This window comes from Aspergillus pseudoviridinutans (genome assembly GCF_018340605.1).
Source record: "Aspergillus pseudoviridinutans IFM 55266 DNA, scaffold_2, whole genome shotgun sequence".
In the NCBI taxonomy this organism is placed as follows: Eukaryota; Fungi; Ascomycota; class Eurotiomycetes; order Eurotiales; family Aspergillaceae; genus Aspergillus; species Aspergillus pseudoviridinutans.
In genome coordinates this window covers 816,465-834,428 of record NW_025091282.1, presented here as the reverse complement: position 1 = coordinate 834,428, position 17,964 = coordinate 816,465, and the positions used below count along the sequence as shown (strand labels likewise).

The 17,964-nt window shown below is 50.7% G+C and overlaps 5 protein-coding genes across 5 annotated transcripts; 2 read left to right on the top strand and 3 right to left on the bottom strand.

Moving 5' to 3' along the window:
• Positions 1-459: 459 nt before the first annotated feature.
• On the top strand, positions 460-5,601 carry Asppvi_002343 (uncharacterized protein; the record flags this gene model as incomplete). The annotated part of the gene is made up of 1 exon (XM_043298332.1): positions 460-5,601. One exon carries the CDS (start codon positions 460-462, stop codon positions 5,599-5,601), a length of 5,142 nt encoding a protein of 1,713 aa, XP_043154267.1.
• Positions 5,602-5,943: 342 nt separating this feature from the next.
• Positions 5,944-8,912, bottom strand: Asppvi_002342 (DEAD/DEAH box helicase; the record flags this gene model as incomplete). The annotated part of the gene is made up of 2 exons (XM_043298331.1): positions 5,944-8,578; positions 8,635-8,912. 2 exons carry the CDS (start codon positions 8,910-8,912, stop codon positions 5,944-5,946), a joined length of 2,913 nt encoding a protein of 970 aa, XP_043154266.1.
• A 2,252-nt stretch (positions 8,913-11,164) lies between these two features.
• Positions 11,165-12,361, bottom strand: Asppvi_002341 (GPI-anchor transamidase; the record flags this gene model as incomplete). The annotated part of the gene is made up of 1 exon (XM_043298330.1): positions 11,165-12,361. One exon carries the CDS (start codon positions 12,359-12,361, stop codon positions 11,165-11,167), a length of 1,197 nt encoding a protein of 398 aa, XP_043154265.1.
• Positions 12,362-13,217: 856 nt separating this feature from the next.
• On the bottom strand, positions 13,218-14,433 carry Asppvi_002340 (putative mitochondrial phosphate carrier protein (Mir1); the record flags this gene model as incomplete). The annotated part of the gene is made up of 4 exons (XM_043298329.1): positions 13,218-13,317; positions 13,384-13,668; positions 13,724-14,143; positions 14,267-14,433. 4 exons carry the CDS (start codon positions 14,431-14,433, stop codon positions 13,218-13,220), a joined length of 972 nt encoding a protein of 323 aa, XP_043154264.1.
• Positions 14,434-15,807: 1,374 nt separating this feature from the next.
• Asppvi_002339 (uncharacterized protein) lies at positions 15,808-17,822 on the top strand (the record flags this gene model as incomplete). The annotated part of the gene is made up of 8 exons (XM_043298328.1): positions 15,808-15,877; positions 15,927-16,334; positions 16,392-16,987; positions 17,037-17,060; positions 17,115-17,135; positions 17,194-17,413; positions 17,469-17,721; positions 17,783-17,822. 8 exons carry the CDS (start codon positions 15,808-15,810, stop codon positions 17,820-17,822), a joined length of 1,632 nt encoding a protein of 543 aa, XP_043154263.1.
• Between the last annotated feature and the right edge of the window lie 142 nt (positions 17,823-17,964).

Here is a 17,964-nt window from a genome sequence, read left to right as displayed (position 1 = left end):
ACTTGGACCCAGCCGGCAGCGGACTAGAGCCCTACCTAGCTAACAAGTTTCCTCTACAGTTGTCTGCTGCCCCCATCATTTGACCGCCTGTTGACTGTGGTCTTTATTCAAGCCTCTTTATTTATTCTTCATATCTCTGTTTGTTCTGTGTGTTCAAATTTCCGCAACTAGTTGAGATCCCAATCCTGTAATGCTTTTGTACAAGCCGTGAGTGAGTGAGTGAGCCTTTTTCCCCCTCTCTTCCCGTGATAAACAAACAAGCGGCCCGCGTGACGTCGTTGGGGTCGCTGCTGGCTCCCAGAAAATACGGAAAAAACAAAACATTCTTTCGCCCCAGATTTCGACCTCGAATCGTCTCATTAACCTTCCAGAAATTCGTGGCGGCAATTTTATGTCTCGGATAACTGCTTCTACCTGCAGAAATATGCTAATCGTCAGCATTCATCATAGCAGACATCGATGCCGTCGACGCCCGCCACTCCGCATCGCCCCTCCAACCGTGGGGGAAGTGCCAAATCTTCCCCGACGAAATCTAAACCTCTAGATATTGGAGTGCCCCTGGGAGTATATGACACCAATTCTGTCCGGGAGAAGGTCCGTAAGTGGCAGCAGCAGGGAGGCGGGGTCATTACTGCCACCGATGTTGTTTACTTCGAGGACGATGATGAAAATTCGACGAGCGAAGCAAAACCCAAGCCCGTTAAGGGTGCTACGAGGAAGCGCAGCAACAGCACTCCCAGAAAACGCCTGATCAGCGATGAGCATTGGAAGCTGAACCGGACTTCCACTCAAACCCCAACGCCGAAACTACCACCCCCGAAGCGTATTTCCCAGTATACAGTCAACGATCCGTTACCATCTCCTAGACTGGGGCGAAAGGAAGGTCGGAAAGATGGAGAAGAGCGATCGGCGCCATCCTCACGCAGCCGCGACAGGGACAGAGCTGGAGGCGCATCCGACTCGACTATCAAGGAGCGTAGGAAATCTCGAGCCTCTCGAGATGTGGATTCGGCGACCGAGAGCAAGACTGAGGACGAGGTGCCACAGAAGGGGTCTTCGAAGTCTACGTCGCGGCCAGGGACGGCAAATCGCTCTCAGTGTGGAGACGCTTTGGAGCCGCTGGAAAGTTCCAAGAAAAAGGGAGAAGTGACTGAGGACGATACGGATTGGGCAGCAAGTGAAGCAGATTTCTCGGAACTCTCCAGAAGGCGGGCACGAGGTCCTGGCCCTAAGACTCCGCCGAAGTCTCGCGCGCCACTCAAGCCCCCTAAGGGAGGTATATTCGGGCATATGCTGGATGAGTCGCGCAAAATGTTCGCGCGACCGGAGCCTCCCAAGCCGGCTCCTACTAGGGGCTCCAAAATTGAGGCTTGGCTCTCCACTACTTCTGATCCGTTCCTGGAAGACATGGATCCCGATGTGGAAGTTCCTGCACCCTTGAACACTAGGACGAACCGAGCGAAACCATTACATAAACGGGAAGACAAACATGATCGCAGCGCAGATTCTGAACCGTCTCCTGAGAGCGAGAGTCGTCGGAGGAGTACATCCAAACGACATGGGCGAAGTAGTGAAGGCTCAGCCTCCAGTGAGAGAAAGAAATCTGAGGAGAGGAAAGCTTCCTCGAAACAGCTGAGAGATGACTCTTCTCCCACCCACAGAAAGAAGTCCAGCGAACACAGGCATAGCAGGTCATCATCAGGTGCAAAGGAGGCTACCACCCGTGATGCAGATCTAAAGGCAGATGATCATGACACAGATACTCAGCCTTTCTCCGACGGTTCGGAGGTATCGGGGAATAACGCTCCTGTTCCTCTTATCCGCAAACGACCCATTCCCAGCACAGGCCTCCATCGACTTTCAACTATTGCCTCGATCGAAACAATGAGTGCAGGCGATGATGGGCAATCACAGGCACTTGCACCTAGCTCTCTTCACGACAAGTCCGCACCAACACCGCCACAGAACAAAGATGATGCGGAGGAGAGAGATCAGTTTGACCCAAATTCGCTTCCAGTTGTCTCTTCTCAGTTGAAGAGGCGACTCACCACACATGATGATCTCATGTCTGTACTTTCAGTTCCAAATACGCGCAGTAGAAGCTTACGCTCTGCTCGTAGTCTAAGAACGAACAAGAGCCGCGCAACCAATGCTACCGTCGCTGACCTGCTGAAGGAGTTAGCGGCCGACGAGGTAAAATACATGCGCGAGCTCAAGACTCTCGTCGGCGGCGTAATACCTGTGTTGTTGACTTGCGTCCTCTCAAGGTCAGACTCGGCTATTGCGGCGGGTCTCTTTCGACCATCAACTGATCCGAAAGACGAGCTGAACTTTACTAAGCCGATAGTCGATATGGGTGTGGCCATCGAGCGTTTGAAGACGCTGCATAAGCGAATTCCGCAAGATAACTCGGATTCCTTGCTAACTTGGGCCCAGGGAGCTCAGCGAGTCTACCGCGAATACCTTCGGGCCTGGCGATTAGGCTTCAGAGACGTTATCGTTAACTTGGCCCCTCTCGAAGAGGGCGAGGTCGTCCAGAATGCTGATACGAAGAGCTTGGATGAGGGAATGGCTCGAGACGAAAATGGTGACGTGGTCAACAGTGAAGGCGAGAAGGTGGATGTGGCTTATCTGCTCAAACGACCGCTGGTGCGATTGAAGTACCTTGCGAAGACCTTCAAGGGCATCAACATGCTCGCGCCGTCTGCTAAAGCCGAAGAGATATCCTCGGTCTATCAGAATCTGGTCACGGAAGCTCGTCGCCGCGCAAGAGAGGAGCGGGCACGACTTGAAGATGAATCCGCTGCCAGTATCGACTCAACTCGTGCGCGTGATCCTGCGACCCTAGGAGCCCTTGCTGATGTGACCATCGACAAGACTCGACACGTCCGCGCCCGTGACTTCTTCAATCTGTCTCTGTATCATTCTACAGGCCAGGTCGTAGACTGTCGGGCGGAGCTTCTTTTAAGAGACAATGGCCCAGATAACGGGCCGGGCGGGGATCTGCTGATTTGTGAAATTGACCACGCGGATCGTTGGCTGCTGTTCCCTCCAATGGACCTGACGTGCGTTTCTGCGCGTAATGGAGACCTCAAGGGGGAGATTGTGGTCATGTTGCGTAGCCCTCCGGGACAGATGAAAGCGTGGCAGGAATTGTTATCGCTACGGATCGACGAAGAGGATGTAGCATTTGAATGGGTTCAACTATTGGGAGTGAACCCACCACCGCCAGCCCTCTGTCGGACCCAGAGCTTCATTGAGAGAGCAAAGCAACGACAAAGAGCGCAAACGGCTCCTTCAAGCGATGTACCGCCGGCTCAAAAAGCGCCACCTAGTCCTACAAGTATGGATATACCTATTGGAGAAAGGCCCACATCGCGAACCGCTCGGCGGTCTTCAACCCCTAAGGAGTCCTTGTCGGAACCCAGCACTGTTTGTGGGACCATTTCGGCTATCGAGTCATCTGTCTACTCTGCAATTACTCGCGAGTCGGATTATGCTTCAACACCACAATCTACCCCATCAATACTCCACGCTCGTGACCCGCGCAGGACTCAACTAATTGATGAAGGAGCGTCAGCAGGCCTGAAACGATCGAAGGCTAAGCGAGTTCACCGACCTGGAGAAAACTCCCCGTCAAGCCCGCAGAAAGATGCGCTTTCAGACAAAGAGCAGGCGTCAGCGACTTCAGGTCGGGATCGTCACGAAGATCAGAAGCCTGTCCACTCACCAGTCGTCGTTCGCGAAAAGAAGCCTTACACGGAGCAGCAATCTCCGAAGACTCCCATAAGAGACACGGTTGACCAGGTATCTCCGCGAGTATCGTCTGTGCCCTCAATGGACCTGCCCAGCATACCCAAGATCAGAAAGGGCAGTAGTCAAAGTTACATAACTGAGTCATTGGCATCGGTATCAGACGATGAGGAGTACGCTCCTGTGGACTCGTACAGTCTACCAGGAAGCCCCTCGAAAAGCAAGGGTCACACTCGATCGAACTCCGACTCGAGTCAAACGAATGACGAGGAGCCTCCGCCACCTCCTCCACACAGTCGTTCACCGAGCTCCACCGGGTCGAGTCTACCGAACACCCCTGTTCTCAGTCCTACCAATGTAAGACAGAGAAGGCGCGGATCATCGCCATTGAAGCACGAATATGAGCCTTCTACAGCATCGGACACCTACTCCGATTCAGACACGTCCACCGTGCGACGCTACGACATGTACTCGGATTCGGATTACACTGCGTCGGACACGTCGGATGGAGACTCTGAGGACGAGCTCGCCTCCTCATTACCTCCTGTCGATGCACATAACCTTGTCAAATCGACACTGGCCGCATCATCTAACAGCTCGCTATCACCCTCGAATTCCGCATCTCAGGGTGGATATAGATCCGTTCCTTCGCAGCCCACAAAATCCTCTACTGCCATTGCCTCTGTCTTTGCATGGTCCGAAAAAGGGACATGGGAAGCTGTAGCTCCCACTGACTGCAAGATTGTAGTCAGCCCTGGGCTCATCGAGGCGTGTGAGATGAACTCCAAGGCCATGTCCGACGTGGATGGTGAAGAGCATAGAAATAAAGGACAGCTGCTAGTTGGCCTCGAGCTCACACCACTGGTGCCCATCCGGCGGGGTACAGCCATCGATATTAGCGTTCGTTCGCCTCCGACTGAGAAATCGAAGATCAATTGGAGCAACAATATCATGTTCCGTTCTCGGAATGCAGACGAGTGCGAGGCGCTGTACGGTCTCATAAATCAGGCACGTATCAACAACCCAACCTACATTGCCTTGCAAAACGCACGTGGCCCTTTTGCGAACCAGCCCGTTCCTATGGAACGTTCAACGAAGACTGGAAGGTGGTTCGGATGGCCCCAACGCCGAAAGAGCTACCGCGCGTCGAATTCGCCTCGATCGCTAGCCGACCACTCTGAGAGCAGTGTTGGGACCATGAGTAGCGCGTTCTCAGCGTTGAAGAAATTTGGAACCGGAAGCAAGATGTTCAATCTCTCGCGCTCGTCAATCACTTCCCGAAGCGCAAAGGAGGATAGCCTGCACTCAAGCTCTGCCGGCTCTGGTTCGCACCATTCATCTTCCGGCATCGGCAGAATAGCCGCTGCCATGAAGGGCGCGGATGGAATCGGCCTGTCCAACGCCAAGATTCGGCTGTACGTGCGCGAGACTCAATCGAAGTGGCGTGATATGGGCGCTGCCAGACTCACAATCATGCCCGCTCGCTCCGCATCTCGCCGTCCAGGCACATCTAGCAGTAGACGCAGTGATACCAGTGTCGGCGCCGACGAAGGTAGCCCGCCAACCTCTGGATCCGTCTCGCCTCGGCAGGCCACCGAACCAGAGAAGCGCATCGTCGTTCGTGGCAAAACACGCGGCGAAGTACTGCTCGATGTTTGCTTGGGTGAAAGCGCTTTCGAACGTGTCGCAAGGACCGGTATTGCCGTGTCTATCCCAGAGGCTAATGACGGAGCCACGCCAAAAGAAGGTGGTGTCATAGGCAAATTTTCGAAGGTATATATGATTCAGATGAAGAGTGAAGCCGAGGCAGCATACACGTTTGGACTTGTTGGAAAGCTTAGATATTAGGATGTTTGATGTTTGAGGATATCGGATTTCTTCATTTCATCATATCAGAGATCGGATGCGTTTTTATATTACTTTAAAGCTCTATTTCTCTACTTTGTTTTGCGGAGGATTCTTTTTATTGCGCATATCATACCCCCTTCAGTTTATTTTTCTTTGCTGGGTCGCTATTCCATTTGCATGTGTGGTACATGAGATAGATGAACCCAGGTAACAATTTCATAGAGATCGTGAATAATGGAAATATCAACGTGATATAATTATATTTGTAATCAAATAACCTGAATCTAATGCAAATGCTCTCTATACTTCTCTCTATGCCGCATACTGTATAGCTCTAATCTCCTAATCTACGACCACCGGCGAGGAGGGCCTGTTTCCTTTCGCCTCTGCAGTACTGGACTTTTTGAAAATGAACGAGACTCTGTTATCCTCGTCTTTGAGTAAGGGAAGAAGGACGTCGTCGTCATCAATTGCGGCCTGCATATCGCATACTGTTTCATCCGTCGCCGCGGACAACAAACCAGGGTCTATATGCACATAATGGGATAGCGATTGTTGTATCCGGCTTTGTTTGGCTGGTTCGTCCCCAGTGCCGTCGTTCCGTCGTTTGCCCTTGTGGCTTCGGCTTCGACGACCATCACGCAAATGCGAACGAATCCGCTGCTCTTGTTCTTCCATATTGAGTTGGGACGCTTTGATGAGTGTGGGAATGTCGGGAAATTCAGAATCCGTGTCCGAGAGGTCGCTGGACGGTGAGTCCTCAGCATCCGTGGCTGGGATGCTGGTGTCGTCGCTCGGTGGACCGGCCATCTGCCCTAAACCGCCGCAGTCGCAGCCCAGAAGCTCATGCGTCTGACAGCGGCTCGCCTCGTCGAGTCGGAAGAGATCCTTTAGCTCTTCCCTTGAGAATTGAGCCACACTGTTTTTGTGTTCCATGACGCTGTCTGCCAGTCCGATCTTGGTTACCTGGCGTTGCCAGATTTTCTCCTCCAGGCTTCCCTTGAGCAAGACGCGGTAGATCCGGCAGTGTCTCTTTTGGCCGTCGCGATGGATCCGCGCCATGGCTTGTACGTCGGTGGCTGGGTTCCAGTCAACGTCGAAGAGGATAAGGCGGCTTGCGCCTATCAAATTCAGCCCGGTGCCTCCTGCTTTTGCGGAGAGGAGAAACGCGAAACAGAGATTTTGGGGTAGACGGTTGAAATCTTCTACGAGGGCCTGCCTTTTCTGCGCTGGCGTTGAGCCATCTAGTCTCAGGAACGGCAGGGAGAGCGAGGTGAGCAGGTTTGCGAGTAAATTCAGCGTCGAAGTGTAGTTCGAGACGAGGACGATCTTCTCAGACGTCGACGTGCGTAGGTTATGGAGTAACTGATCGAGTACACGTATTTTTGCGCTGCATGAAGGGGTGAAGTGGCGTAAAAGATTCGGAGGCAGGGACGATAAAAGCGCTGTGATGGTCTCGCTGGGTTTGTCGTCTCCAGTCTTAGGTGACAGTAGCGAAGGGCTGTTGCAGAGCTTTTTGAGAATGGTAATGAGCTGCAGGGCGTTTTCTGAATTGCCAATGGCACACTGAAACACTGGAGAGGCGAGCACATTTTTGTAGATATTGGCCTGTGTGGAGGTCGGGTTGCAGAACAAGACGTATTCTGTTTTCGGTGGCAGATATTTCGCCAGGATGTCGGCCGTCCTGCGTAGCATGAACTTGGAAGTGAGCTCTCGCAGTTCTTCATTCCTAGCTTCGCCTTTCTCAATCTCCTTCTTGGTTGCCTCCGGCTGCCTGCTCTTCACAATAGGCCCCTCGAATTCTCTGACAAAGGCCTTGAAGTTCCCTAAAATACCTGGATTTACCAGATCCACTGCTGCAAAGAATTCCTTCAGGTCATTCTGGATTGGTGTGCCAGAAAGAATGATTCTTTTTGTGGCGTTCAGTGACTGGATAGCTTGGCCGCTCTTATTCTGGAGCGTCTTCAGCCTGTGGCCCTCGTCGGCGATAATTATGTCGACTCCGGCACCTCTTGCTAGGCCTTCTTGAACGGTTCTAAGCTTCTCGTAGCCCACTATCATGACACTATAGGCCCTGCCCTTGGTGAAGTCGGTCAAACGCTTCCTTTTATCATCAAAGACGAATACACCGATACGCTCGTTACCCAGCCATTTTCGAAACTCCTTCCTCCAGTTGTTGATCAGAGTCACCGGGCAAACGATGAGAGCTTTCTTGATCACTGGAGGGCTCTCGTGGATCGGATTCTGTTTCAGCAGAGTCCAGAGCAGCGTAATCGTTTGCAAAGTCTTCCCCAGGCCCATGTCATCTGCGAGTATAGCGCCTTCTCCATTGAACGATCGCATACCCATAACGCACTCGTAAAGAAACTGGACGCCCTCGCGTTGGTGCTGCCGCAGGTGTTTGGAGAGAATTGGATCGACAACAACGTCAACGATTTGTTTCCCCTTGGGCACTGAATGCGGTCGCTTCATGACCAGCGCTCCGGGTTGGTTCGGGTCATGGCGTGGAACCGGCTTCCCAACAGGCCCCGCGGGAACGACGGTGTTTTCTAGTAGCGGCCTCTTGTATGCATTGGATATAGAACTGGGTCTAGATGCCGGGTTTGGCAGAGGCAAGCTGCCTGTCTTCCCGCCCTGGCTCTTCTGACTTGAAGTTGTCGGAAGCGAGGTACTGCTCCGGTTCCCGAGTAACGGCATGAACGTCTTCTTCAGCGGTGCCGGTGCGGCAGCGCGGCTAGTGGTGTCCTTTCTCTCGAGAAATGGCCTTCCGGCTAAGTACTCCTTCCTCGGTATCTCCGAGTCGATCTCAACTTCTTTGCCTCCTATCGAGAGTACGGTTCCAGCTTCAAGTCGGGATCCATGCATCACCCGTCCCATATCCTTTCCCGATATGTCCTGTAGGTAGAGATACCCGTCACGGGTAGAGATGATACCGTCCCCATCCCACGTCTTGTTCTTCTTGGTGGACGGTTTTCGCCTACAGCAGGTGTCGGGTTAGCTTGATCATCTCTTAAATAGTGCCCGGATAGTTACCATAGCACGTTGTAGTATCTGTCCCTATATGAATCATCACCAGTCGCGCTCTCGCTGGATGAGCTGCCTGCATTAATGACTTGATGGAGAGGCTTGCGGCTCGGCGTGGTGTATGAACGGCCTAGCGAATCACTATGAATAGTGATTTCTGGGTCCAACCGCTGCTTCTTGGCTGGAGGTTCGCGATGTTCGGGGGTACCGCTTGCCGCGGGTGCATTAGACACGGACGGGTTGGGCTGTTTCCTGATCAGAGGAGGTTTGAATGGCTTGAAGACCATAGTGAAATGGTCGTGAAGCTCGTTGCCCGGTTCTCAATCGGCGTGCTGAAGGATGAGTTATGATGTTTCTCGCGAAGCGCGAGACGCGAGACGGAGCGCGTGGTCACGTGCACGCTCTTGTATATCCATATTGGGGGATATTGGACCATCTATCGATTTCAGTCGATGTTCCCAGCTGTACAGGTGATTCACCTGTATTCTGTTTGCAATAGGCACCTCCTGTATGCGTAGTAGCCTGCTCTGTTGATTTAAGGTCGTGTGTTGACCGACGTGTGGGTAACTGGATTGTATGGCAGCTCTGAAGCAAGGTACAGTGAATATATATACTTCGGTCACTCCGAACATCCATTGGAGACGGACAACAACAACCGGAAAATCCATGAATATCAAAGCTCAGGACGGCAGTAACCAGCTTGCCTTTTTAATATTCCTGAAAAATCAAGTTCAAGGAAACCAGATGGCTACATATAGTAAGGAAACATCGCGCCACCCAAACACAACCGATGACCCATCGCAGGTTGGATGCTCTGTCTTGAGTATTCATAAATCCAAGCGCATCCTCAATGAGCGCCCTTTTTTGGTAGTTGGTTATCACATATCGTTAACACCGATAAGGTCGCGGGATCGAGCCCGGCACTGGCCAACCTTTTTGCATCGTCTGGCTGCCCTAGCCCCTCCTCTACTGAGATCCCTTCGAACTTCGTGTAATCGTTTCGGCTTCGTCTTGCCGTCACCAGCGAAGTTGTCTCGGTACGGTTGATAGCTATCTTTCCATCCCAAAGGCAGCTTTCTCAGAACCCACTGCTAATTGAAATGAATTATCTTGGCAGTGCCAATAAAGGGATAGCACTTATATGTAAGATTTCGTATTCAGCGTCAGCCTTACAGTTCTAACTTTACTAAACATAAGGTATCAATAAAGCTCGGGTGGTGGGAGTTCGCGTCACGCGGAGGACGACATTGGGTTACGAGAGCCAAGGACACTGGTGCCCCTTCCCTTAGTTGGGCTTCCCGTACGCCCAATAGCATTCTGTCTCTTGCCGCCTGCTGCAATGCCTTGTGTCCACGATGACGCTGACACTTCAAGGCCAGGGACGAACTCCCTTATATCTTCCCTCCCCCACCCCCACCCCCCCGCCAGCTTTTTATTTCTTGTCTTCGAGCCCTTTCAGACTTGTTTTCTCCTTCAAGAAACGTACTTGGCTAGTGTAACGCGTCGATCATATTGACTGATTTCGGGAGATATTGAACCATTTAGGCAACCTTTTGAGTCTTTCTACCGACTTCTCCTATCTGGCCCACATCTCTGGGCAAAGCAAGTCCTATACTTGTCCAGAAGCTTGATCTGGACCTGACTGTTGAATCGACAGAGTGCGATGTTCATACCCTTGAAAATTGAAAATGATTTTTGACCATCTATTACCTTAGTTGAGCCAAAATGAGCGAGAGAGAAACGGGAACCGTGAAATGGTTCAACGAGACAAAGGGATATGGCTTTATAACCCGGGAGAATGGCGAAGATATCTTTGTGCATTTTCAAGCAATTCAGGGAACGGGCTTTAGAACTCTGAGGGAAGGAGAGAGAGTCACATTTACAGTAGACCAGGGAGCAAAGGGTTTACAGGCCAATGCGGTGCAGCCAGCACAGTGATACTTTGAACTCATGAAGAGAAGGCAATTTTTGGTGTTAGTATGAGTAAAGTTGTTCTGGTTTTTTGTGGCGGTGTTTGGCAGCGATGGTCTGATCCAGGCACACTATGATCCGTGGCCATAGGTGCAGATAAAAAAGGAAATGGGGCGCCTTGTACTCTGTAGCAAGGCTGTGAACCGCTGCCTATCTTGAAGGACATGATCTCATATATCCTGCCAGAGCGCAGAGCTCAACGTTCAGGGTGGATGTGGATTTTGCTAAATGATTGTACCATGAATATTCCAGATTATTTTTCCAATCCCTACCCCGGAACTCGCAAAGGCGCGTACATCATGAGTCCTCCATGTATGCAGTAGCTTAGCCATGCGGCAGGCGGTGACTACATAACACCTTCCCGAAGTGTGGTGCAGCATGCTGCGCTGACGAAGATCGAGTACTGATGCAGTCGCTCTGTAAACCAAGACCGCAATTACCCGCCGCGGCTGTTACGTCGTCTAGTATCCTGCTGGGCGAATTATCCAATAAACTACACGAGGCTACACAAGGAGATGTCATGACAGGTACATTGGATTACTGATATGACCGGAGACGACTATCATGATCAAACCGAGGACCTGCCCAAGATCGATCCAGTGAGCCAGACTGCGGCACATGCGCCCAGAACAGATGCTCCAACGAGCCGCTTTTCCCAAGAAGATTCAGCAGCCATGCGTACTGGCACGACATTTCCAGCCTTTGTAGACTGAGAGGACGGAAGTGCATCAGTGTTGTTCTCATGAAGTGGCTCCCTGCGAGACGCAAAGTCCCGGTCACGCTTGCGCCATTTTTCCACCAGTCGAGCGATCTCGATGAGGTCCTCCTTCAGAGAGCCGGGCTCAGTGGCATTCGCATGCTCGACTTCGACATTTTGAACATTACCGAAGAAGTCCACCACTGTTCTCAGGCGCCCCTCCTGCTCCCCGCCGGGAAAGAGGTCCCACCGAACGCCCGGTTGCGAATGAATCTTCGACTCGTCGTACGAGTCGAACAAATCTCCCAGTGTCGCCTTTGAATTGGCACTTGTCACCTGAGTTTCTAAAAATTCCAGCACATAGTATGTCCAACGGTCGATCACCGCAACACCGACATCGTTATCCGCATGATGAGAGTACGAGGACTGATCCAGCGCACTGGATCCTGTCGCGATAATATTTGGCGAGTAGAAGTGGGTGTACATAGTATTAGCCTGGCAAGTGTCAATCATGAATAGCAGCTCATGATAACGCTTCTTCTCCCACATCTGGCCGAACGCATCCGCCAGGTCCCAGGCCCCAATCTCCTCCGAGTCTTGGAACTTTAGGAACTGATCGCCTCCGTGTCCGGTCATGTAAACGAGCACATTGCTTCCAGCGTCGGAGCCCAGGCGTTTGCTCCGCGGCACGTCTTCGTCCAGTCGGTCGGTCAAGAGACGGATAAAGTTCTCCACGGTCACCTCGTAGCCTCGGTAGTCTACCTCAATGTTATCTCCGTATAAGTCAACTGCGCGATCGGCATTACTGTAGACCGTCCCTGGAAAAGCGTTTCGAGGATTGCAGGCCATGTCATCGGGAAGCATTAGGATGATTTGCGAATCGGGGATCCCCAGCCGCTTGACGGTGCGATATAGCGAGAGTACATTTGCAAGATGGCGGTAGTTGAACCAGAATCGAGACGTGGAAACGAGAACAGCCCAGTTTGAAGTGTGTTCCGTCACTGCCTGTGTCGCTAAAAGAAGGAATAGGAAGGAGAGGACTTGTAGGAGACCAAGATGAGGTGACATGGCGAACAGGTGAGAATCAGGTCATAAGGCTTGGGTATATAGGCGAGCAAAGAAAAAGATATTGAAAAGGAGAGAAGCGAAGAGAAACAGAGATTAGGTCAGATATGCATCTGGAAGAAATAATGAATAGGAAACGAGTGTGCCGTATTTTTTACAATGAGCTGATATGGGATTAATAATGAACGAAGATGGTGATTTAGCGGGGAGGCGTTGAAGACGGAGTGCCTGAAGATCCCCTGGCTTGGCATCAACGTATCTGAAAGCTGTGTACGGAGAACCTTTTAGTTTGAAGTATAATGCCACTCGCCCAAGGATCGAATAAGAATGCAATCTGCTGTTCTCCTTCCGGATATTGTCATTCACCTCTGGAATGGTTAATTACCATACAGATTGTGTGGTTTCGTAGAGTCCTATAACATGGTCTAAAACTTCAGGATGCCTTGATAAGCCCTCAGAAAGGATAATTCGATTCATTCTTTGCTTCGCCCTGACTCTATTTGAATTGGCTCGAGAAAAGAATGTTTTCTGTATTCGAGAAATAATGGAAATCAACAAGTGCCAATGAGGGAGTAATCAAAAGTCAATGCCGCCCGAATCTCCGAAGATAGAACAAAAGGAAAAGCGTCTATTCAAATCTATACTACATTTCAGACAATGTGAAATACAATTATGCTGTGAAGACACTGGACCAGAGACAGGAAAGTAAGTGTCATCTGCCGAGTTTGGCGAGTCTCAAGTGGGCTGCAGCTTGTTTTCTAACGGTAAATCATCAAATCTACCACGCTCCGTATGGAAGACTTGGAATTGACCGAATTCAGACATTTTTGGTTTCGCAGTTAGGCGTCACGTCGTTAATTTATTTGCCAATCTCGACACCACCGGTGGCACCGAGTACACGCTTGATGTCACCATAGATGGCGAACTGACCGGCAGTGATGGAACCAACCATGAAAAGACTAGAGAGTGGGTACATCAGCTACTGTATCCTGAATCGCAAGCAAATAGAAAAAGGCTAGACTTACCGAGTACCAATACCAGCGTAACTGCCACGGATACCAAGGTCCTTGGCGATCTTGATGAGACGGGAGACAGTGCTCTCACCAGGAGCGCCCTGGGTCTTGTTGATCACACTGAGCATGGTGTCGGCGGGCTGAGAAACAAGGGCGGCAGCGAAACCAGCAATGAGACCAGAGCCAAGGTTGATACCAGTCTTAGCACCATCGGAGACGGTGTTCTTGTCGACCTTGCGGTAAACAGCCTCAGCAACCTTCTCGTAGACGACGAACTTGGCCATGGTGTAGGGGATCCTGAAGTTTACCAATTAGAAATCATCCTCCATTGGTCGAGAAGTTATTGACTTACTGCTTGAAGAGGATAGGACCGAAGCCAGAGTAGAAAGCACCGATACCCTCGTTCTTGAGGATCTTGCCGAAGCCGCTCATGAGACCGCTAGCGAAGGTAGGCTGAGAAACGAGACGAATACGAGTGGCCTCAAGAGGGCAAAGGGCGATATCAGCGAAGAATTCGGCGGCAGCGGAGGAAGCGAGGTAGACCGCGGTTCTGTTGTTGGAAGCAGCCTCGTAGCCGAGCTGGTTGATGCATTGCTGCTTGAAGAACTCATAACCACCGAACTTGAAAGCACCCTGAAGGAAGTAACCGGCGGCAGTAGGACCGAAACCAGTGAGGAGAGCGCCAGCACCCTCGTTGGCAATGACCTGTCTGAAGCCACCAATCATACCACGGTTGTAGGTGACAGGGTCAAGCTGGATTCTGGTCTTGACGCTGCATTGAGAAGAGAGATACATCAGTACTCAGTTGATGTAGACCGCAAAGCGCGCCGGGGGTTTCGGAACTAGGCGCAATCGATGCGATTTGGGGGCAGTGAGGCTGAACAGTAGGACCTACACATCGACAGGGGTGAGGGCTCCGTGAGTGACGGAGCAGCAGACAGCACCAGCGAAGGCGAATCTGGAGTAGAGCTGCAAGCCGCTCATCTGAGGGGCAGCAGGAGCCACCTTCTCGACGACAGCGTCGATCTTGGGAGAACCGGTAGTGGGAGCAGCGGCGGACATTGTGAATTATGTGTTGTATCTATGCAGGTCTAAAATCTAAACAAGGTCAAGAGAAGGATGGAGGAAGAGGAATACAGATAAGAGATGATGGAGAGTGGGGATGGGGTATAAACGAAAGCAATTGAAGCTTTGCAGAGTTTGGAAAGGGAAAAGGGAAGAGAGGAGGAAGGATATGAAACTGAAGGGAAAAGGATTTCACATCGGGGAGACTGGGGAGCACAGACTGGGCACTAGCGGCACCGATCCCGAAAACTTTTCGCGGGCCAATGCGGGCTTCGCTCGGCAGCACGAACACTGTGACTTGCCACCGTTAACTCCGATCGCCCGGCCAACATACAAGAACTTTTTAAGTATCAGGAATCCCAAAGGCATAATCAACAGACATATGGGAGCTTTTCAGTCAGACAGAAGATTTGACACTTCGAGATATGAGCTCTGTTCGAGATTACTCAATTCTACAGACCATATTGGTCGCCTTCACAAAGTAAACAGTAGATCAAGGAAGAAAGACGCTCAGTTTGGCGGAATTCCAACCATTACAACGAAGTGTGACCTCCCAAGCACTCATTTCTTCAAAATTTAAATAGCGATGTCGTCACTCGTCTCAATAATATATGCTCATGACGGCGCTCAAAGTGGATATCTGTCAAGACTGGAAGTTCTTTGTGAGCCTGAGGCATGGATTCTCCTAAAATTCTTCACCGCCTGGATTCCACGAATGATATGCACGGATTCTAAGTCAGGGCGGCCAGGAGTGAATTCGTGATGCCCTTGTCTCCTATTGGCTTGATTTCACTCGGATAAATGCCGTCTAGCCACCCTCAGACTCAAAGCGGATCAGGCACCAGGTCGCGGTCCAGGAAGAAAAGGCTTTAATTAGAATGTGGATGCCTCAGGTATCAAACTTACCACATCTAAAAATTGACACTGTATCTAGCTCCTATAATCAAAATCCTGATGACCTTATTCCTCTTCGAAACAAGTACTAATTCATAGCTCGAAGAGCACAGAAAAAGGTATCAGGGCGCTGCCACAACGCATAGCCTTCCACTTGTCACAAGTCCACTTGCACAAATATACCGGGTTCTGTTTGTTCTTTATCGTTGCGCTAAGACTATTTGACTGATGATGTCTTGAACTTAGCGGCATTGACAAATCTGAATCATTGTCATGACCTATATATAATTACCCTAATATTTCCACCTCATTATTGATGTCAATGCTGTGTTTTTAAAAAAGAAACTGGGCCGCATAATACCTTCATATAGTCACTCTATTTCCTCATCCGCATCCAGATATAAAAGCATTATTATCGCGGCTATCAACTCGGCTTCGCTTCTAAAGATTTGCTTTTCAATCTCTCCAGACCAGTCAATGTTTTCTTTTCTTTCTAGCTGCTTCCCGAGCAAAAGGAGGGAGACGCAGAGGTGGCATGAAATCGAAGGTCTGCGTTCCTTTTTCTTCTTTTGCGATCTGATCTGACGCTGTATTAGAAGAAGCGAATCGCCTGGATCAGCTCCCGTCCTGGGATGCACCAGACAATCTGCTTCTGATGCAGACTTTTGAATGGCATATGCCAGCTGATCAAGCTCACTGGCGCCGTCTACGACATATTTTACCGAGTCTCAAGGAGATCGGTGTCGACAACATATGGCTACCTCCAGGGTGCAAGGGAATGGATCCTTCTGGAAATGGCTACGACGTATATGATCTATATGACTTGGGTGAATTCGACCAGAAAGGATCACGAGCCACCAAATGGGGAACCAAGGAGGAGCTCCTGGAGCTCACCGCAGCCGCTCGGGATCTCGGTGTTGGTGTTCATTGGGATGCTGTTCTCAATCATAAAGCAGGCGCAGATTTCACAGAACGATTCCTGGCCGTCCAAGTAGACTCGGAAAGTATGTTTCCCTTCAGTGGAGAGGTTGGTTAACCAGATATCTGATACACCCCGTTAGGACGAGATATTGAGATCTCACGCCCAAAGGAGATCGAGGGGTGGGTGGGGTTCGATTTCACAGGTCGCGGCGACCTCTATAGCTCGATGAAATATCGGTGGTACCATTTCAATGGCGTTGACTGGGACGAATCGCAAAAGAAGAACGCTATCTATAAGGTTGCAGGGCCGAACAAGGGTTGGGCTAACGATGTCAGCCACGAGTTCCGCAACTATGATTACCTGATGTTCGCAAATCTCGATTACTCTAATGATGAAGTCAGAAGAGATCTTCTCAGCTGGGGCGAATGGATCGGCACTCAACTGCCTCTCAGTGGTATGAGGCTAGACGCTGCGAAACACATGTCGGCTGCTTTCCAGAGGGACTTTGTCGACCATGTTCGGAAGACTCTAGGACCTGATTTCTTCGTAATCTCGGAATACTGGCGCTGTGATCTCAAAGTTCTCCTTGATTTCCTGGAGACGATGGAACACCGAGTTCATCTCTATGATGCCGTATTGGTTGACCGATTCTCAAAAATCTCCCTGACCAGCGAAGCGGACCTGCGGGGAATCCTCGATGGGACATTGGTCCAGAGCAAACCTCAACATGCCATTGTAAGTTCTCCTAGATGTGTTCTGACTGCTGTCCATACTAACCCTCTAGACATTTGTCACGACTCACGATACAGTAAGAAATCAACTTCCATTCTCAGCGTCTTAACATCTATTGACTATAGTAAAGCAACCAGGCCAAATGTTAGAGGTACGTTTTCATTGTCATGGTGTACGTTGACTATTCCATCCTGACGAATCGTAAATAGGTGCCAGTCGCATCTTTCTTCAAGCCGTTAGCATATGCTCTGATCCTACTACAAAATAGAGGACAACCCTGTGTCTTCTGGGGTGATCTCTACGGGATCAGAGGAGGCAAACATCCAACGAAGCGTTCGTGTGGAGGCAAGCTTCCGATTCTCACAAAAGCCCGTAAGCTCTACGCGTACGGAGAACAGCGGGATTATTTCGACGAGCGGAACTGCATCGGTGCGCACTGCCTCACTTCTGGCCCTCATTTTCGCCGTACTGACGAGACAAATAGGATTTATTCGTTATGGCAACCGGCGGCATCCCTCAGGTCTAGCTTGTATCATGAGCAACGCCGGCCCGTCACAGAAGCGCATGTTCGTTGGTCAGCAGCATGCCGGAGAGCAATGGACGGATATACTCGGGTGGCATTCCGGAACCGTCACCATTGACAGTCGAGGATACGGCGTATTTCCCGTATCGAAGATGAGCGTCAGTGTGTGGGTGAATGCCAGGGCAGAAGGAAGGGAGAGCCTCAATAGTCACTTGTACGTGTCTCCTTTGCATCAGTCGATTTTCTTGGAGATTTACTCACGATCTGGCTTACAGTGATACGGATGTGTACAAATATGGACGTTCTCGAAGATGATAGCTTCCTCAGCTTCGGTCTTCACGGCGATTTTGGCAGACCACTGTGTTTCCTGTCGAGCGTCGATCTGAATGCGAAAACGGAAAAGGATATATTGTCATCCAGCATTGGTGAAGCGCCAAGTATGCTCCCAGAACTGTGC